The sequence below is a fragment of the Rhinolophus hipposideros genome (genome assembly GCF_964194185.1).
Source record: "Rhinolophus hipposideros genome assembly, chromosome: 2".
In the NCBI taxonomy this organism is placed as follows: domain Eukaryota; kingdom Metazoa; phylum Chordata; class Mammalia; order Chiroptera; family Rhinolophidae; genus Rhinolophus; species Rhinolophus hipposideros.
In genome coordinates this window covers 104,028,272-104,043,879 of record NC_138048.1, presented here as the reverse complement: position 1 = coordinate 104,043,879, position 15,608 = coordinate 104,028,272, and the positions used below count along the sequence as shown (strand labels likewise).

The 15,608-nt window shown below is 47.6% G+C and overlaps 1 protein-coding gene across 10 annotated transcripts in view; it reads right to left on the bottom strand.

The window, feature by feature from the left end:
* Positions 1-6,527: 6,527 nt before the first annotated feature.
* Positions 6,528-15,608, bottom strand: part of TTC3 (tetratricopeptide repeat domain 3) — a 106,979-nt gene continuing 97,898 nt past the window's right edge. For 9 of the 10 annotated variants that reach the window (XM_081029644.1, XM_081029641.1, XM_081029639.1 and 6 more), the window contains 5 exons: positions 13,686-14,047; positions 12,044-12,170; positions 11,726-11,860; positions 8,704-8,796; positions 6,528-8,038 (listed from right to left, as the gene is read on the bottom strand). In XM_081029644.1, coding sequence (XP_080885770.1) covers positions 7,964-8,038; positions 8,704-8,796; positions 11,726-11,860; positions 12,044-12,170; positions 13,686-14,047 — 792 coding nt within the window. In that variant the 3' untranslated portion in view covers positions 6,528-7,963. The remainder of the gene's footprint in view (positions 8,039-8,703; positions 8,797-11,725; positions 11,861-12,043; positions 12,171-13,685; positions 14,048-15,608) is intronic. The other variant, XM_081029640.1, reaches the window with a different exon arrangement.

The following is a 15,608-nucleotide window of genomic DNA, read 5'->3' as shown; positions in this document are numbered from 1 at the left end:
TGCAAAACAAGGGTACAAGTTATCTCTAAGGGTTTATTGAGCGGCTACTCTGTGCAAGGCACACTCATTTAATCCTTGTATAAATATGGAAACTGAGGCTCTGAGACATTGAATAACTTATCAAGGCCACACCACTGAAGGGATGCAAGGAGCAGGGACGTACGTGGCAGGATGAAAGGGGCGGTTGGCGTATCTAAGTCCCCTCCAGAACCCCGGAAGGGTTCTGCAGGCCAGGGCTGGTCTGGGTCACACTAAGACCAGGTGTGAGGAGGTGAAGTAAGGATGAGGCTGACAACCTGGCGTGGCGTTTGGGGGGTAGTGAGGGAAGGGGCTCGGGCCCAGGATACAGGGAACCACTGGTGTCCCCGCAGCTCTGTAGGGCAGACCCACTGAAGGTAGGTCTGTCAGGCCTAATTAGGTCCAGAATTTCAGGTGACCAAAGAATGGGAAAGGCTGTGCAGGATGAGAGAGGTCCAATTAGAAGGCTGATAGAACACAGTTGCAATTGCATCAGAAATGCCCCCTGCCTGGCCCTCAGGGCAGTCCCTGTGAGTCTAAGCCCACATGGAGCACTAACATTTAGCAAGGCCTCACCAGCAAGCTGCATGCCCCCCAGATGCCAGAAGGCCTCCATATTGGCTGGTCTCAGGACTAAGGCCCCAGCCACCCCGCCTCCATCCCCCCGCCTGTCCCGGAGTGCCCTATCCTGCCCTGGGATCCTAGAATGCCACACAATTCACCTGCTCAAGGGGTAACACTGGCCTTGCTCTCTTCCCTTGGCAGGTTGTTCTTGCTTGGCTCTGCCTGGACAGCCAGCCCTCCGCCCTTCCCTCCACAGGTCCCTCCTGTGTCCTCAGGGCTGCACCCAAATATTACCGTCCCTGGCCTCTCCATCAGATGGCCACGCCTCCCCTCCCCCACCCACTCCCTCACCCCTTTCCGGACTCCATTTCTCCCCCCTCCATCCGTCCCATGGACATACTATGTCTGACTGTTGTAGATGATGGTGGCCTCCCCTCCTGGAGAGCTGAAGACTTGAGGACAGCCTTTCATCTCTTCTGCCCCACGTCATATCTCCAGCACCTGAAACAGTGCCTGCACGTGCAGATGGTTGATAAACATTTGATGAAAGGCCAAGTGGATAAATGAACAGTGGATGTGCCCTGTTCAGCGGCCCACCAAATGACTGGGACCTTGTGGCCCGCTCCCACAGAGCACAGCGGGGATGCACTGAGGCTCCCTGGGAGACGTGAGGGTAGAAGGGGGAGGATGAGGTCCCTGTCCTCCAGGAGAGGTCCCCAGTGGGGACGTGGAGGGGAGACTAGGCTTAGCAATCGCATCAAGGCCCAGGGTTTGATGGCGGGAGGGGTTGTACCCATTGCTGTGTCTCAGCTTTCAAGGGTCTGGCCTTTAACAGTGGAAGCAACAGCAACATGGCCTCCACTGAGGCCCCAGGAAAAGCTGCAGCCCTGCTGGCGGGCGTTGGGGCAGCAGCTGCGTCTGGAAGCACAATTTGATCTGTTCAGTGGCTTTCTTTTTTCAGAGGCTGTTGGCTCACCTCGCTGGAATGGGGTGGCACTTCAGGACACGAAGCTTGGAGCTGGTGGCAGATTTCTTGGAACTGGTAGCAGAGAGATCTAAATTAAGACCTTTCTATCACACCAAATAAATAGAAGCTGAAATAGAGGGCTGAAGGAAGTAGGCAAAATGCCTTTATACATAACTTTGGAAAAATGGAGGGGAAAAAAGTGAGAAAACAGAATGGTATTTATTCATTCAAGCCCCAAGGTATTTGCTGAAAACAATGATACCTCTGTTTGACACAAAAGCACATGCTAGAAAGAGCAAGCCTTTCTCTTTGAAGCTTCCTGCCACAGAAGCTGGGGTCATAACTACCAGCCGTCCCATGTGAAGGCACTCATGGCAAGGTGGTGGGCTGGCCCAATATCAAGGCCTGTCCCCCTCCAGGGAGGTAAGGTGAGTAGCCCTTTGCTTGGTGACATCGTCGTGCCTGTTTCTCGTTTGGCATCCCTGACGCACACCTGCTTTGCATTCACCTGCACACTCCTGGGGCCGGAAGGGAGCCTTCCTTGGTTTTCGGCAGAGGATCTGCACCAGGGCCAGGAGTAATGGCGGAACAGGTTTGCTGCCGGGAGGAGCCGAGAAGGAACGACTACAGCAGACGCCAGGGCAGACGGGGGCCTGTCTCTGGGCCAGCCCATCCCGGGCACTGCGGGGAGCAGTGTCTTCTTACCAGGATGGCAGCGAAAGGGGAGCTGACCCAGGATGGGACCCCAGCCCAGTGGGGCACAAGGCGCCCATCGCAGCGAGAGTGAGGACCCTCGCCAAATAAGAGCAGTGGAAGGAGCTCACTGAGCAGAAATCACGTCAGAAGGGTTTATGTGGTCAAGTCCCCTAATCACCGTGTCACATGTAAAATGAAAAAGGCATAAAGGGCACCCTCCGTGCCTCAGACCAGCTGTTGTTCCTACAGATGTAACTCCTGCCTTCAGATTCTCCAGGGGTGGAGAGCAGCATTGGGGAGGGGAAAGCCTCGGTATTAGCATTTGCTAATTTCTGTGGTGTAAACACTCGGGGAGAGATGCACAGAATCCCATTATATAGTATTTCCACTGTCCAGTTACTACATACATCAACCCTCCCACCCCAAGCATGGACAATAAACTGTAATCAGGAAGCAATTGCCATTGCTTTTTATATGTTTACATAATTCAACTTTTTGTGTGAACAGCCAGCTAGCAAAATTTCTGAAAGTTTTGTAAGTGGCTATTGTTACTGTGGCCAGTGGGAGCCGACTCCAGCAGCCCAAACCTCACTTGGCGCCAGGAACAATGGCAAAACCAGTCCTGGCAAAGGAGACCGGCCCATTTGCAAGTGCCGGGCAACTCCGACCTGCACCACCTTGCTAGCAAGGTGTGGTCTTTGGCTTTTTTTCTGTGGATCCGGCAGCAGTAACAAGTTGGTACCAGGCTCCTGTTCTTCAGTCCCCTACAGAGCAGCTTCCTGGAGAACCACTGCCTGAGGTCACTGCTTGGAGGCTGCGGAGCTGGCACGCCAGGGAGCACCCGCTGTGCGGTGGGGCGTCGGTGGGAATGTCTACGGGTGGAGAGCTGTGTGCAGGCGGGGAGGCTCTCCAGCTGTGCTGGAAACCAGTCATCGAATACACGTATGCCTCCTGGACCCACGTTTCCCTTTTCTTTTTTTTGCTTTTGTCGTTCACTTTTATCGAAACCATAACTACAAAAAAGTGCCCCCATTTTAAATGGATAGCTCCATGAAATCCTTGCTACAGTGAGGTAAGCATCACTCAGCTGGTTTCCAGAGCCCCGGTGGGCAACGTCCAGCCCCTTCCCTGTACTGCCTGTATCATCACCTCAGAGGCACCGTGGGCTCTCACCTCTCCCACCAGTTTCCTGTTCCGCAAATTCACATAAATGGATTTCCATTGTCTGGCTGCTTTTGCTGTCACATTTGTGAGTGGGCAATGTTGGGTGTAGTAGTTCCGCCATTTCACTATTGACAAGCATTCCACTGTACGGACAGGCCACCATTTGTCCATTCCACTGTTGATGGCCATTTGGATTGTTTCTAGCTTGAGGCTATTATCAATGAAGACAATATGAAAACACTGACAGTACTGTGTGCATTTCTGTTAAGTGTATTCGAGGGAGTGGGGTTGTCACGGGGAACCACCGTGTTAGCTTGAGCAGATCCCGTTTATTGTGGTTGTACCCATTCACACCCCCACCAGCAGTGAATGGTCCAGCTGCTCCACATTCTAACACTTGGTATTGTTAGTCTTGTTTTCGCCATCCTGATGGATACCTAGTAGTATCTCACTGTGGTTTATTATTTTCACTTTTATTTATTTTAAGTGTTTTCCCAGGACCCATCGGCTCCAAGTAGTTGTTTCAATCTAGTTGTGGAGGGCGCAGCTCACTGGCCCATGTGGGGATGAAACTGGCGACCTTAAGAGCCCCACGCTGTAACTAACAGAGCTAACTGGCCGCCCCCTCACTGTGATTTTAATTTCCATTTCCCTGATGATGCACATTGAACAAATCTGGCTATCAAAATGCCTATTAACACCTAGATATTTGTGAGCTCATATCCAAATCTTTTGCTCATTTCTAAATACATTCTTTTTCTTATAGATATGTAAGTTTACATATTCTGAAGTCCTTTGCTAGATTTCTTCCACTTCATGGCTTGACACTCCACTCTCGATAGTAACTTATCTGACAGAGGTTTAATTATGCTATTCAATTTGTCGTATTTTTGTCCTTATGTTTAGTGCTTTTTATATCCTAATAAACCTTTGCCTATTCCAAGGCCAGTAAGATTGTCTACATTTTCTGTAGAAGCTTATTATTTTGCACAGAACCATGATCCATTTGGAGTTCACGTTTACGTATGATGTCAAGGTACGTTTTTTCCATTCATATATCCAAAACTGTAATTCTTAATGTAGTTAAACATTGTCCTGATTATTGATGGCTGTAACATTAGGATTTTGTAGTTTACTACTGCAATTTAATTTCTGCATGAGTAATTTAGTTTCTGCTGAGTATTAGAGTATTTTTTATTTTTCCTTTTCTGTCAGTCTTTTTTTTAGCTCTCCCTCCTCCCCACTTTTGTGACTCTTAAGGTGGAAATAGGAAGAGAGAATGTAACCTGGAAGCAATGATGGAGTGAATGAGGAAAGTTCTCACCCCACACTGGGGAGTTGGGATTATGCACCTTCCCACTAGAATTAGCCTTGCCCGGGCCCCTCCAGTACAAATCGTCCAAGCGAGTCAAGCACAGGCTGTGGTCCTAAACCCAAACTGAAGTGGCTACCTCAAAATTGTTTCTCCAGGTCATCTTTGAAAGCCACAGATGAAACTGTCCTTTGCTGTAGAACCACAATGTCCCTACAGTCAACTCGGAGACTTCAGAACAAACTGTTATTTTACAAATTGACTGAGGTGACCTGATTTCTTCTTGCTCTTCTCCACTTTGTCACATTTCAGTCTAGGCTACACTGAAAAAATCTACTTAATGTAGTAAAGCCTTTCTTACACAGGGCCACCAAACCCTCTCCAGCTGCAATTTCTGGACCCTAATCTTGCTAACAATTACTAGTGCCCCTTTACTGGGGCTTTATGTGCTAGATACTTTACTGGAATTCTGTTATTAATCTATGTGCCTCCCTTGCTTCTTTAAAGCCCTCCTTGCCAGCTGAAATTACATGGTATATTTATTGTCTGTTCAATTGGAAGACAAGTTTCATGGGGTTGTCTTTCCTTCCCTGCTGTACCCTAGCCTAGTGCACATACTAGGTACTCTATACATATTGATTTTCATTGTTTCCAGGCCTGGCCCAGAATTCTCAGCAAAGCACTTAAAAGGTACATACATGGCTTCCAGACAGTGGACATCTCCCTCTAGATTGAGTCAGAGTGAAGAGAAAATACAAAAGAAATCAGACATGACTGATGAACAACTCTTTTCATAATTATTCTTTTAATACAGTTTGGTTAAATTTTATTAAGGCTTAAACATGTATTTCCCATTTCTTTCATAAAGGGTCATACTAGGGTCGTGCTTGGGGTCCTGCTTCCAACAAGCGATCTCATACTCTTTCCTGTCGTTTTTTAATCAGCCCCCTCAGTAAGTGCCTCATGTTGATGAAAAAAATTCTCATCTTTGTTACTGTCTCTCCCACCTGTTTCTTGTAATCCATTTCTCCAGAGAGGGTCGTCTGATTGAAGAACTGCCTAAAACAGTTTCATTGCTTCTGTTTCGTGGTGCGAATCACTCCCCCCACCTGCCTCCACTATATAGTCTTTGAAATTACCCTAAAAATGTAGCAACATTTTGCACAGCTGGCGCATCCAACGTTCCATTGGAGTAGCCACCATTCAGCAAGGATAAGAATCTAAACTCTTCAGAACCGTCATTGCTTGAAGTTTTACATTATTCTGGATTAAATGCTATCAGATTTAAAAATACAGTAATACTGGTTTTCTTTACAGTAATACTGTAATACTGTAATACAGTAATACTGTAATACAGTAATACTGGTCATTTCTCAGTGCTCAGAGACAGGTCTGAAAAGGAAATCCCACTGCTCAGCCTTAGTCCATGAATCCACAAGTGCCTCAAAAAAGCCGGTACGAAGGAATGCAATCCAATTTTAACATTCGTCTATGTATTGACATGAAAAATCTCTTACTATAGCCTAAAACAGTAAACACTTATCTCTGTAAACTTTCCATTCCCAAGTTTTAATAGCCAACCCTGTAAACTAGAGTTCAGTGGCTTTATTTAGGCACAAAAGGAGTGTTTTGATCCAGGCTCTAAAATGTCCTAAGCCCTTGGTTACACTCCTCAGATGTGCTCTTCTTCTCAAACGAATTCACTTTAAAAAATGTCAGCATAACACAGGTGTTTTGAACTCTCCAGCAGAAGTCTTTTTAGACATTATTTCATAAAGAATGGACAAGTATGACAGTAAACTGATGTTAGTTTAGAATGCGCTTTATTTTGAAACTCACAAGATATGTTCACAAGTATTTAAAGTTATACGCAAAACATGTTCTCTTTTTTCCAGCTGGCCTGCTTTTCCTGCTACAAACTGGTCCCTACGTATCTTAATATCTATAATTCTCAGTTATTAGTAAACATGCAGATGTTGTTTCAGGGACCTGCATGGAGAATCTGCTTCACAACGCAGAGTAAGCTTCAAGCTTCTAGGGACTAAGTCACTGAGACATCGAAACTCACGAGGAACCAAAGCAGAGGAAGGCGAAAAAATCAGCTCATGAACTCGAGCTTCTAAGGGAACAAGGAACGCACTGAAAAACATTTTTTGATCCTTGGTGTTTGAGAGAAATGGAATGTGTTCAGAATTTGTGTTTCTATATTTACCACTGTCTATAGTCACTAAAGATACCTAAATTTTTAACAGTTTCTAATGTAGCTAGTTTTGTTCTTAAGGCCACAGTACAAGAGAGCATGCATTATTCACAGAAATATCAAACACGGACGATTGTACCAGGGACGCCTCGGCCTGTCTGATGACACCTGTCTCTCCTTGGTGGTGGGAAAAGGAAGGGGAATAATGGTGACCACTCCCCACAGTGCCTGCTGTGAGCTAATAGAGACACCCACACACTTGTCTAACTCGTGAAGCAAGACAAATGCCAAGAAGGAAAACAGGAAAGGAGTCAAGGAATAAGTTCCGAATGTGGGGTTGGGATGATGAAAATGGGTCTCGATTTTAGGGGTAAAAAGTGTTGGCTGATAAAAGAAAGTGGTCTGTAATCGAATTTCAAAAATCATATATCTTTAGAAGATGAAAAACGAGCACTTTACAAATCTACTTTGGGGAAATAAAATAATGAAATGAAAAATCAAAATCACATGGTGTCTCATGAAAAGATGTGACTCTTTTGGTCTAAATCAGCCAATATTTTAACATTAAATACAAATTATTAAAATGTGGTTTGCTTAAGCCCATTTTTAAAATGCAGAATCTTTTGAGGAAAAACGTCGGTATATTTTTAGGAACATTGACTCTTATAAAAAATTTAACCTGGGCACTTGAGTAGGTTAAGAATTCAAGTACTGCTTGGAGACGCTCAGAGTACTTTCCAAAAGAAGCTTTTACTCCAGAGAGCGCCTCTGTCGCAGCCCCGACAATACAGAACATGGTTACACCTAATTCCATTCGCCACCTTTTGGCCATTACTGGAGTATTTCATCAGAGTGGGGAAATGACTTACTAATAAAGATTTCAATTTATTAGCGTTGTGACACAGTGTGAAGAATCTTTAAATGTCTGCCTTTTGTACCTAAAGGTTGTATATTGTTATCCTTCCAACTCAACAAACCAGTGCATTACCCTTCAGTGGACTGACTGCCCAGAAGAGCAGGCTGGCCTCCAGGTAGGTGCGGGCTACTCTTCTGATAGGAGATCACGGTCGAGGCAGGCCGGGCAAGTGTTCTGCCCTTTCAGACACTGCTTAAAGCACTGAAAACGAGAAAACACATCAGTCAGCACCTTCAGGAGCCCTGGGGCCTTAGCTTTCCTGCTCAGGCCAGGAGGATTCCCCAGGAAACAAATAATCCCGCCTCAGAATCTGACCCATGAACAACGAGCCTCCAACCTGACCTTGGGGGGGATGGCCTCTTGCCTCTCCTCTCCCCCCACACTCCAGCTCCAGTCTTGGCACTTCCGCTGACCTTACTTCTAGAGGCTATTTCCTTGGCCCTTGGACTCACTCATCCAGTTCTTCAGCCATCCCCCCTCTGCCTGGTCTTGGTCTTCGCACATCTCACCAGACTGCTGCCGTCACAGAGCTGGGGTGTGTGTGTCAAGTCTGAGAGCCCATGACGGAGGCAGGCCATGCAAGACCGCAAGCTGTCTGGACTCCTTGCAGTGAGCAGACTGTACTTATCCCTCTTCTCAGGAATGAAAACACTGACGTGGCAGAGACCTGATCTATCCTGACCCAGCAGCAGGGGTGCGGGACAAATGCTCACAGCACCCAAAGCACCGCAAGTCACCCACAAATCCCGGAAGGGTACCCGCCGGAATCTCCCAGGCTCAGGCACACTGGACCCAATTAGGTTTAGTTTTCAAAATACTTCACAGTAAAAATGCATGCTGTGAGGATGGCCAAAGAGAAGTCTTACCCCTTTGTGAAACTTGTGCCCACATTCCAGCACACGTACGTTTTTGGATTTGAATACCTCGTGGCATATTTCACAGGAATTTGCACCCAGGGCCTGTGGAAACAAATGTATCTGGATAATAAATCACTAAATTCCTTTTTACTACATCATGTCTCCCTACATATGGCCTTCAAACACTTTGCCACTATTCCCCATTATAGCCAAGCAAACCGATGGAATAATTTATTTTTTAACAGTATTTCCTAGGGAAAAACATAAATATACTAAAAGAAAAGTACACTTTTGAAATTCTAGTTTTCACAGAGAAAGAAGTGTTGCATACAGTTAACAGATTCCCTGGTAAAATACTGCAAGTGTCTACTTAGCCCAGCCCACACTTAAAGCATCGTACTAGCGAGTATTACAAATGAATCTCATCTAATCATCTAACAGCTGGGGACAGTCACATCAATTACGTACACCCGCACAATGGACAACTGCGTGGCCAATTACGATCTGCATGGGAACCCATCACCCCCAACACAGAAAGTGGTCATACGTAACCGCCCTGTGAACAAACGCAGGTAAAACAGTATGTACCATGTGATCACATAATTCAAGTTCTAAACAATTAAAGAATGTGTATGCAGAGGTGCTTGGATGAGAGTCTGGAAAGGCAGACAATGTTAACAGTGCTTACTTTTAGTTAAGAGAGATTTAATTTTTGCTTGGCTACTGTGTAAACTTTCCCTGAATGTGGATTACTTGTGCAAATCAAAACCCAACAGGCTGCTGCTCATGTAGCAAACCCCCTAGTCGGGGGTCATGCAGCCAGGGTGCTGGGACACAGAGGAATGGAAGGGTGCTGGCTCCAGCAGCTCCCAGGCTGATGAGCACAGTGTTTTTTACGTGCCAGCAGAGCAGAGTGCCATCCTAGGGTGCCCGGCACAAGTGCTCCCTGCAGCCCACACATGGCATCATGCGTTTAGACTCTCAGACCCTCTTAACTCTGAGCACCCTGAGGCAGGAAGTGAGCCTTGTTTCCCTATGTCCTTAGCAGCCGGCAAGGAACATGGCCAAATCTGAGCCCCTCGCCGAACAGGGAGAGAATGAACAGCCCTGGCAGCGGGCTTAGGGTCAGAGGGTGGGGCTGCGGCAACGTGCCCGAAGGTGTGAAGACCCCGAGCTGCTGAATGGGGCTCCCTGTCCTTCCCAGCGATGGGTGGACACACGGCAGAATGAGGTGGTCTCCCTCCCTCTGTGGCCCAAGGGGAGGGTCAGGGAGGCATCAGCCATGGGAAGGGCAAGTCAGGGCCTCTGCAAAGCTCAGGCAGGTTTGGCTTTAACAATCCACAGGTCAACTTGACTATTGCCCAGGGTGGAAACGCATACAATAGATTTCCGAGTAAAAAGAAAACAAAAGGACACAAAAAGGTATCTACAGTTTGGCTAAATTCACACATACACACAAAGGACATGAGGAAAATCTGTACTATGTAATAGTACCGGTTACCTTACAGGAAGGGTTTTGAGGTACATCAAATGCTCTTTTTTTTTTGATTTGCTATTGTGAACAATGTATTACTTTTATAGTTGAAAAATATAAAGCAACCTACTTTTAATTTAAAAAAAACTATCTGTGATTACGAAACTAAGTTCCAGCTTGAACACCAATGCTCCTCGTAAGTCAGCTCGTACACCTGTGTTACTCTCACCGTCAAATGTGGTAGAAAGGGCTCTCTCCTCCCCAGGTGATCACAGCCTGTTCTGGGCGGGGTGGCCAGTAAGCTCACGCGCGTGCACTCACGCACACACGGCTGTGAGAATGCTGAGAAGTTTGCCTGCCTGTAGGACCACAGAGCGCGTGACCAGTCAGGGACACCCGGGAGAAGGAGGGCCAGGCCTCCCTGGGGTGAGCGTGGGCATGAGCCCTCTGGACCGGGGTGTATGTGGTGCAGAAATTCTCCCAGGAGGACTGGAAAGTGCAAAGTACCGAAGAAATAAACACCTAAGTTCACAGAAAGACTCGGCACTCAGCTTGCGTCGGCAAGCTAAGCTCGTCCTGTCAGGGCCTCACGCCGAAACCCCACTTGGATAGGGCATCACGGACGTCACTGCTGAGGCTGCCCAGGGCCTGACCTCTCCAAGGTCAGTTCCAGCTCCACTCGGACAGCACAGCTGCACGGAGGGGAGCGCATCCTCTACGTCAGAAGTCAATCTGGAGCCCAGGCCCTGGGCCACACGCCGGTCCCTGCGGCACGATCCCCAGCAGTGAGGGCGGGGGAATTCCACGGGGCACGCTCAGAGCACATGAACGAGTGCTGAGAAACTACATGAATCATCTGTGCCTCGGTTTCCCCATTTGGAAAATAAAGACAACTCCAATGACCTATCAGTTGAGATCCTAGGTAAGACAGTATTTTAAAAGAAGTTGTATGTAAATGTGACATTCCTATTGTCCATGTGGGAGAAAACCCACGTACACCACTGTATCAAATCAGGGGCAGCTAGCCCAGGCCAGTCCCCTGCAGGCACTCCCGGGGACAGGAAAGGAAGTAAGCAGCCTCTGCTGAGCGCTTGGCCCTGGGAATCCTGGGGCAGCTTCGTCCAAAAAACCCGAAACGCAAATATGGTCCGAGCTCAGTGCTATCAAGTGAGGGAACCACGGCCGCGTGACTCCAAAGGCCAAGGTCACACAGAGGAAAACGGTCCCCACATCGCTTCTGCCAACGATTCAAAACACCATCCTCCACATAAATGATTGATGTACCGACTGGCTGCAGGCCCAGCCCGTGTCACACACACGGGCCTCTCTCCATGCCTCCCTAAGGCACCAGGCAAAGCAGAGACAACCACCAAGCCGTTCACTGACTGTTCTAATGGACGGCTGAGAACATCTATGTTTCGTTTCTAATGTTAAGATCAAGTCAATTAGGTCTAGAAACGAGAAGAACGAGACTAAATCATGGATTAACAATTTTCCTTCCTTTCCGTTCTGCATTAAGGAAAAACCCTGAGTGTAAGTTATACACACGACACTCACAGGGACGTCTTCTGTCTCCTGCCCCTGGGTTTTGGGCGACGGTCCCACAGTCACGGAGCGCGGGCTCTGGGGGGCCCTGGTCACAGAAGCAGCAGAGCTGGCCTCAGAGAGCCTCCTGTCCTGTCCTGGACTTGGCTGTGGACATAATGCAGGGTGGGGAGGCAAGTTCAGGTACGCCAAAGCTTGGCCATCCTCTGCCTTCAGTAAACTGCTCTCCACGCTTCAGCTGGAAGCTTTCTGTGTTTTTACAATTCTCGTGTTTTATAAAAAGAGATGGGTCAAGTGAAATGTTTCATGGTATCTGGACGAAATACTGACCTTCTGCTTTTTCTGTTCATCTAGAATGTGTTCCGTCACTCTCTGGACAATTTCATCAATGCTCAGTCCAGACAGCGAGTTCTTGTTTTTGTTTCGCACTTTTTTGATAAAACCAGCAAGCTCGGTGCTGAAAGGGAAAATGGGGATAAGCGACAGCAGAAAGTCAGTTTTCTACTGCTGAGAAGTGTTATGTGCCATCAGTAACCCAACAGCTAAAAGAAACAAATACACACAAACAAAATTTGTGAACAATAATAACTGTACATGAAAGTAGCGGAATCACTCTTTTCCAAGGAGTTATGAAAACTCCAGTAGTATTTCTAAATACTTATTCAAACAGAGCTTCTAAGTAGCAGCATATCTGCTAGACTCAGTGGGGCGGCCGTCCCTCACTTAGAGAGCAGACCTCATAGAGCCATTTACGGAACATCACTAAACGCCCGACCAGACACCACTGGTTCTGACCTGAAAGAGTCAAATCTCTGTCGAAGAGCAATGTAGTTCTGCTGACTTCCTCCCTTAAAAATCTAACCAAGAACAAGGGTTTCAAAGCCTGAATGTTTCAAGAGCACCAGTGGTTGGAAATTATACCATTAATCGACAGGAAGTTGATCTTGTACCACTAATAGCCCAAATGTTATAACTTTCAGAAAATTAAGATGCATTTCTCTTTGGTTATTTAAACTCTACCAAAATTAATCAGGATTGCAAACCATTTTATTTGTCAGGTACTTTTAGTAACTACAACTTAAACAGTTTTACAACTGGCACGGTCATTGCTATTGTGACAACCTGTAATGTTTCTCAAACTGGGGCGGGGCTAAAGATGCCCACGAGCGGACACAGCACGCTCACTTTCAAACGGGCAGGGCTGTGCTCACCGCCGGAAAACGCTAATTCTGGCCAGTGATAACTTAATGACCACTTCATTTCAAAAGTATAATCTCAGAGCCTGTAACTAATATTGTATGAAAGACAGGAATAACATGGAGGGTACAAAGGGTCATTCGAGGTGTGGATTCCTCTCTTCCAAGCTGTATTCCAGAGACATTTCCTCTACCTCTCCCGAGACAAGGAGCACCTCTGGCCCTGGCACCGACCTGGACAGCGTGGCCAGACGTGGAGACACAGACCCTCCAGAGAACTCTGGCTGACTTAGTGAAAAGCAGGCCCCACCCCGCCCATCCCCCTGTGACACTGACTATCGCACTGCAGCCGGACTTTTCTACCCCACCTCTAAGTAGCAGAGGTACTGGCCAAGAAGGTGTGAGTTGCTGCCGCCTTCTTTTATATTCGTTGTTTTTCCAAAACGATAAAAAACTATTGTTTTGCAGTTCATTTGGTGATTCTGTAACTAGTGTTGGAGCATGTTACTGATCTCACCAAAACCTCAGCAAGGGTGCCATGGGTTCTGATGAGTGTTCTAAGTTTTCAGTCTAGACATACACATTACAAAATGTATTTGAGAAAGCTCACCTTGCAAAAAGCAAATGTAGCACGTGTCTTTTTAAATGAAACAATTATGCAATCCTTTCCACTTCAGCCTCTAATAAGCCATAAAATGGGCCATTTTTTGAACTGATCAAAAAATCTCAGTTCAACAGAAGTACGTAACAGAGTCCCAGACGTTTCATGGTCCTACCTGCTGTAACAGGGGAATACCACTGACAGGTGCTCGATAAGACTATTGAACGGCTTTTTTGGTGACTGGCTGGAACGGGGCGTGCGTCCTGGAGGCACACGCAGGCTCTGGCCAGCCACGAGGCTGTGTTTTGACTGCGCAGCCTGGCCAGCGCCCTGACCCTCTGGCAGCCGGGCGACTTCCAGCTGACCGCAGGCCGACGCTGGCAGTGGTGCAGAGGGGACCCCCACTGGGCGGTCGCTGGCAGAGACCAGACTTGAATCCTTGGGGACTGTAGTTTGGTCTCCATTCCCGTGACTTGCAGAAGCCGAGGGACTCTGATCATCACGGTCTGAAGACTCTGGAAGTGACTTAGGACGCATCTGTGAGGAACACAGCACAGCAGCACTTAGAGAAACGTCCATCGCAAAGACTGGTAATTCAGCATGACTACCGTAAGACCAGCTGGATCAAGGCACAGGAAACTTGAATATGATAAATTTTTTTGTTAAAAAGAAATTACTGATTGTAACATAACTTGTTACCTGTTAGAACGTGGGTTGGACTCTGATTCCTAAATACCTCTCTTTATAATTCATTATGTTCTCTGTAAAATTCTAAAAGCAGCCTGAGGAGAACATTTCATCTACCCACTTGCCATTCAACCACCGTGTTTCCCAGAAAATAAGACCAAACCGGAAAATAAGCCCTAGCATGATTTTTCAGGATGACATCCCTGAACATAAGCCCTAATGCGTCTTTTGGAGCAAAACTTAATATAAGACTCGGTCTTATTTTCAGGGAAACATGGTAACTCTCACCTAATCACACGTCTCCCCCTTCACAGCTACAGTCTGTGGCTGGTGAAGCAAATAGCTGTTGCAACACTCCCCAAACTGCCCCTGCCACAGCCACCAACGGTCTCCATCCCACTGAGCCCCAGGACACCCAGACGTTGCCTGTCACCTTCTGGTTCTCCCAGTGAGCTCCTCCGGGCTCCGTGCTGCTGGGTCCCTGCCACCTGCCTGCCTGGGGCGGTCCTCGGGGGAGTGTGGAAACTCCTGCTGCTGCCGCCTGAGGCCCAGATGGCTGCCTTCAGCTGCACCCTCCCCCCCAGGCCACTCTCAGTGACCACGTGCCCGCTGCCGATAATGACCCCTTTTAAAAAGATTCCAGTCTAGAATATTTTCCTGAGATCCAACTCTGTAAATCCAAACTTCCTAATGGGCGAATCCAGTTGGGTGACTCCTAGACACTCAAACTCAGTGTCTTCACAACCAGCCCAGTGCCGTTGCCTCACTCAGCTCTTCCTCTAGCACCCACATCAATGACAGAAATCCAGATTTGTCCTCGAGACCCCAACATACACACACCGTGCCCCAATGTCATGAGAAGCACAGTTATTTCAAGCGAAACTCCTAAACACCTCTCAGATCTGTTTTCCTCCGTCCACTCCCTGCTCTAGCACATGGCTGGTGGCAACGACGTGTGACTGGTCACTGGGAATCCCCGAGGCCCCTTGCCCACCTGTCCACATGCAGTCAAGCTGCTCCTCGCAGAGGACAAAGGCTGAGGCGACCCTATCCTTGAACCCTACACCGCACCGCTAGTGCCCTGAGAACAAGTCCAAGCTGCTGACCATGCCCCACAGAAGACAGTAAGGCTGAGTCCGTTCTGGCCCCTGAGTGCTTCTCGAATCCTCTCACTATCTATAGCCCCTTCTGTCACACTCAACTTCTCTTATAGCCACAAAAGCAGGGTGTCCTCTCGCTCTTTTTCTAGCCTCCAAACATGCTGCTTCTTCCTTCTGGAATTCTCTGGACCTCCAGACATCATACCTTCCACCCCAACTCAAAACGCACACCCCCTTACTCCCTCATCTGGTTGATTCCTATTCTGGACCTCTGACTCCTGAACACCAACAGCAATCTTCCTGAGGCCTAG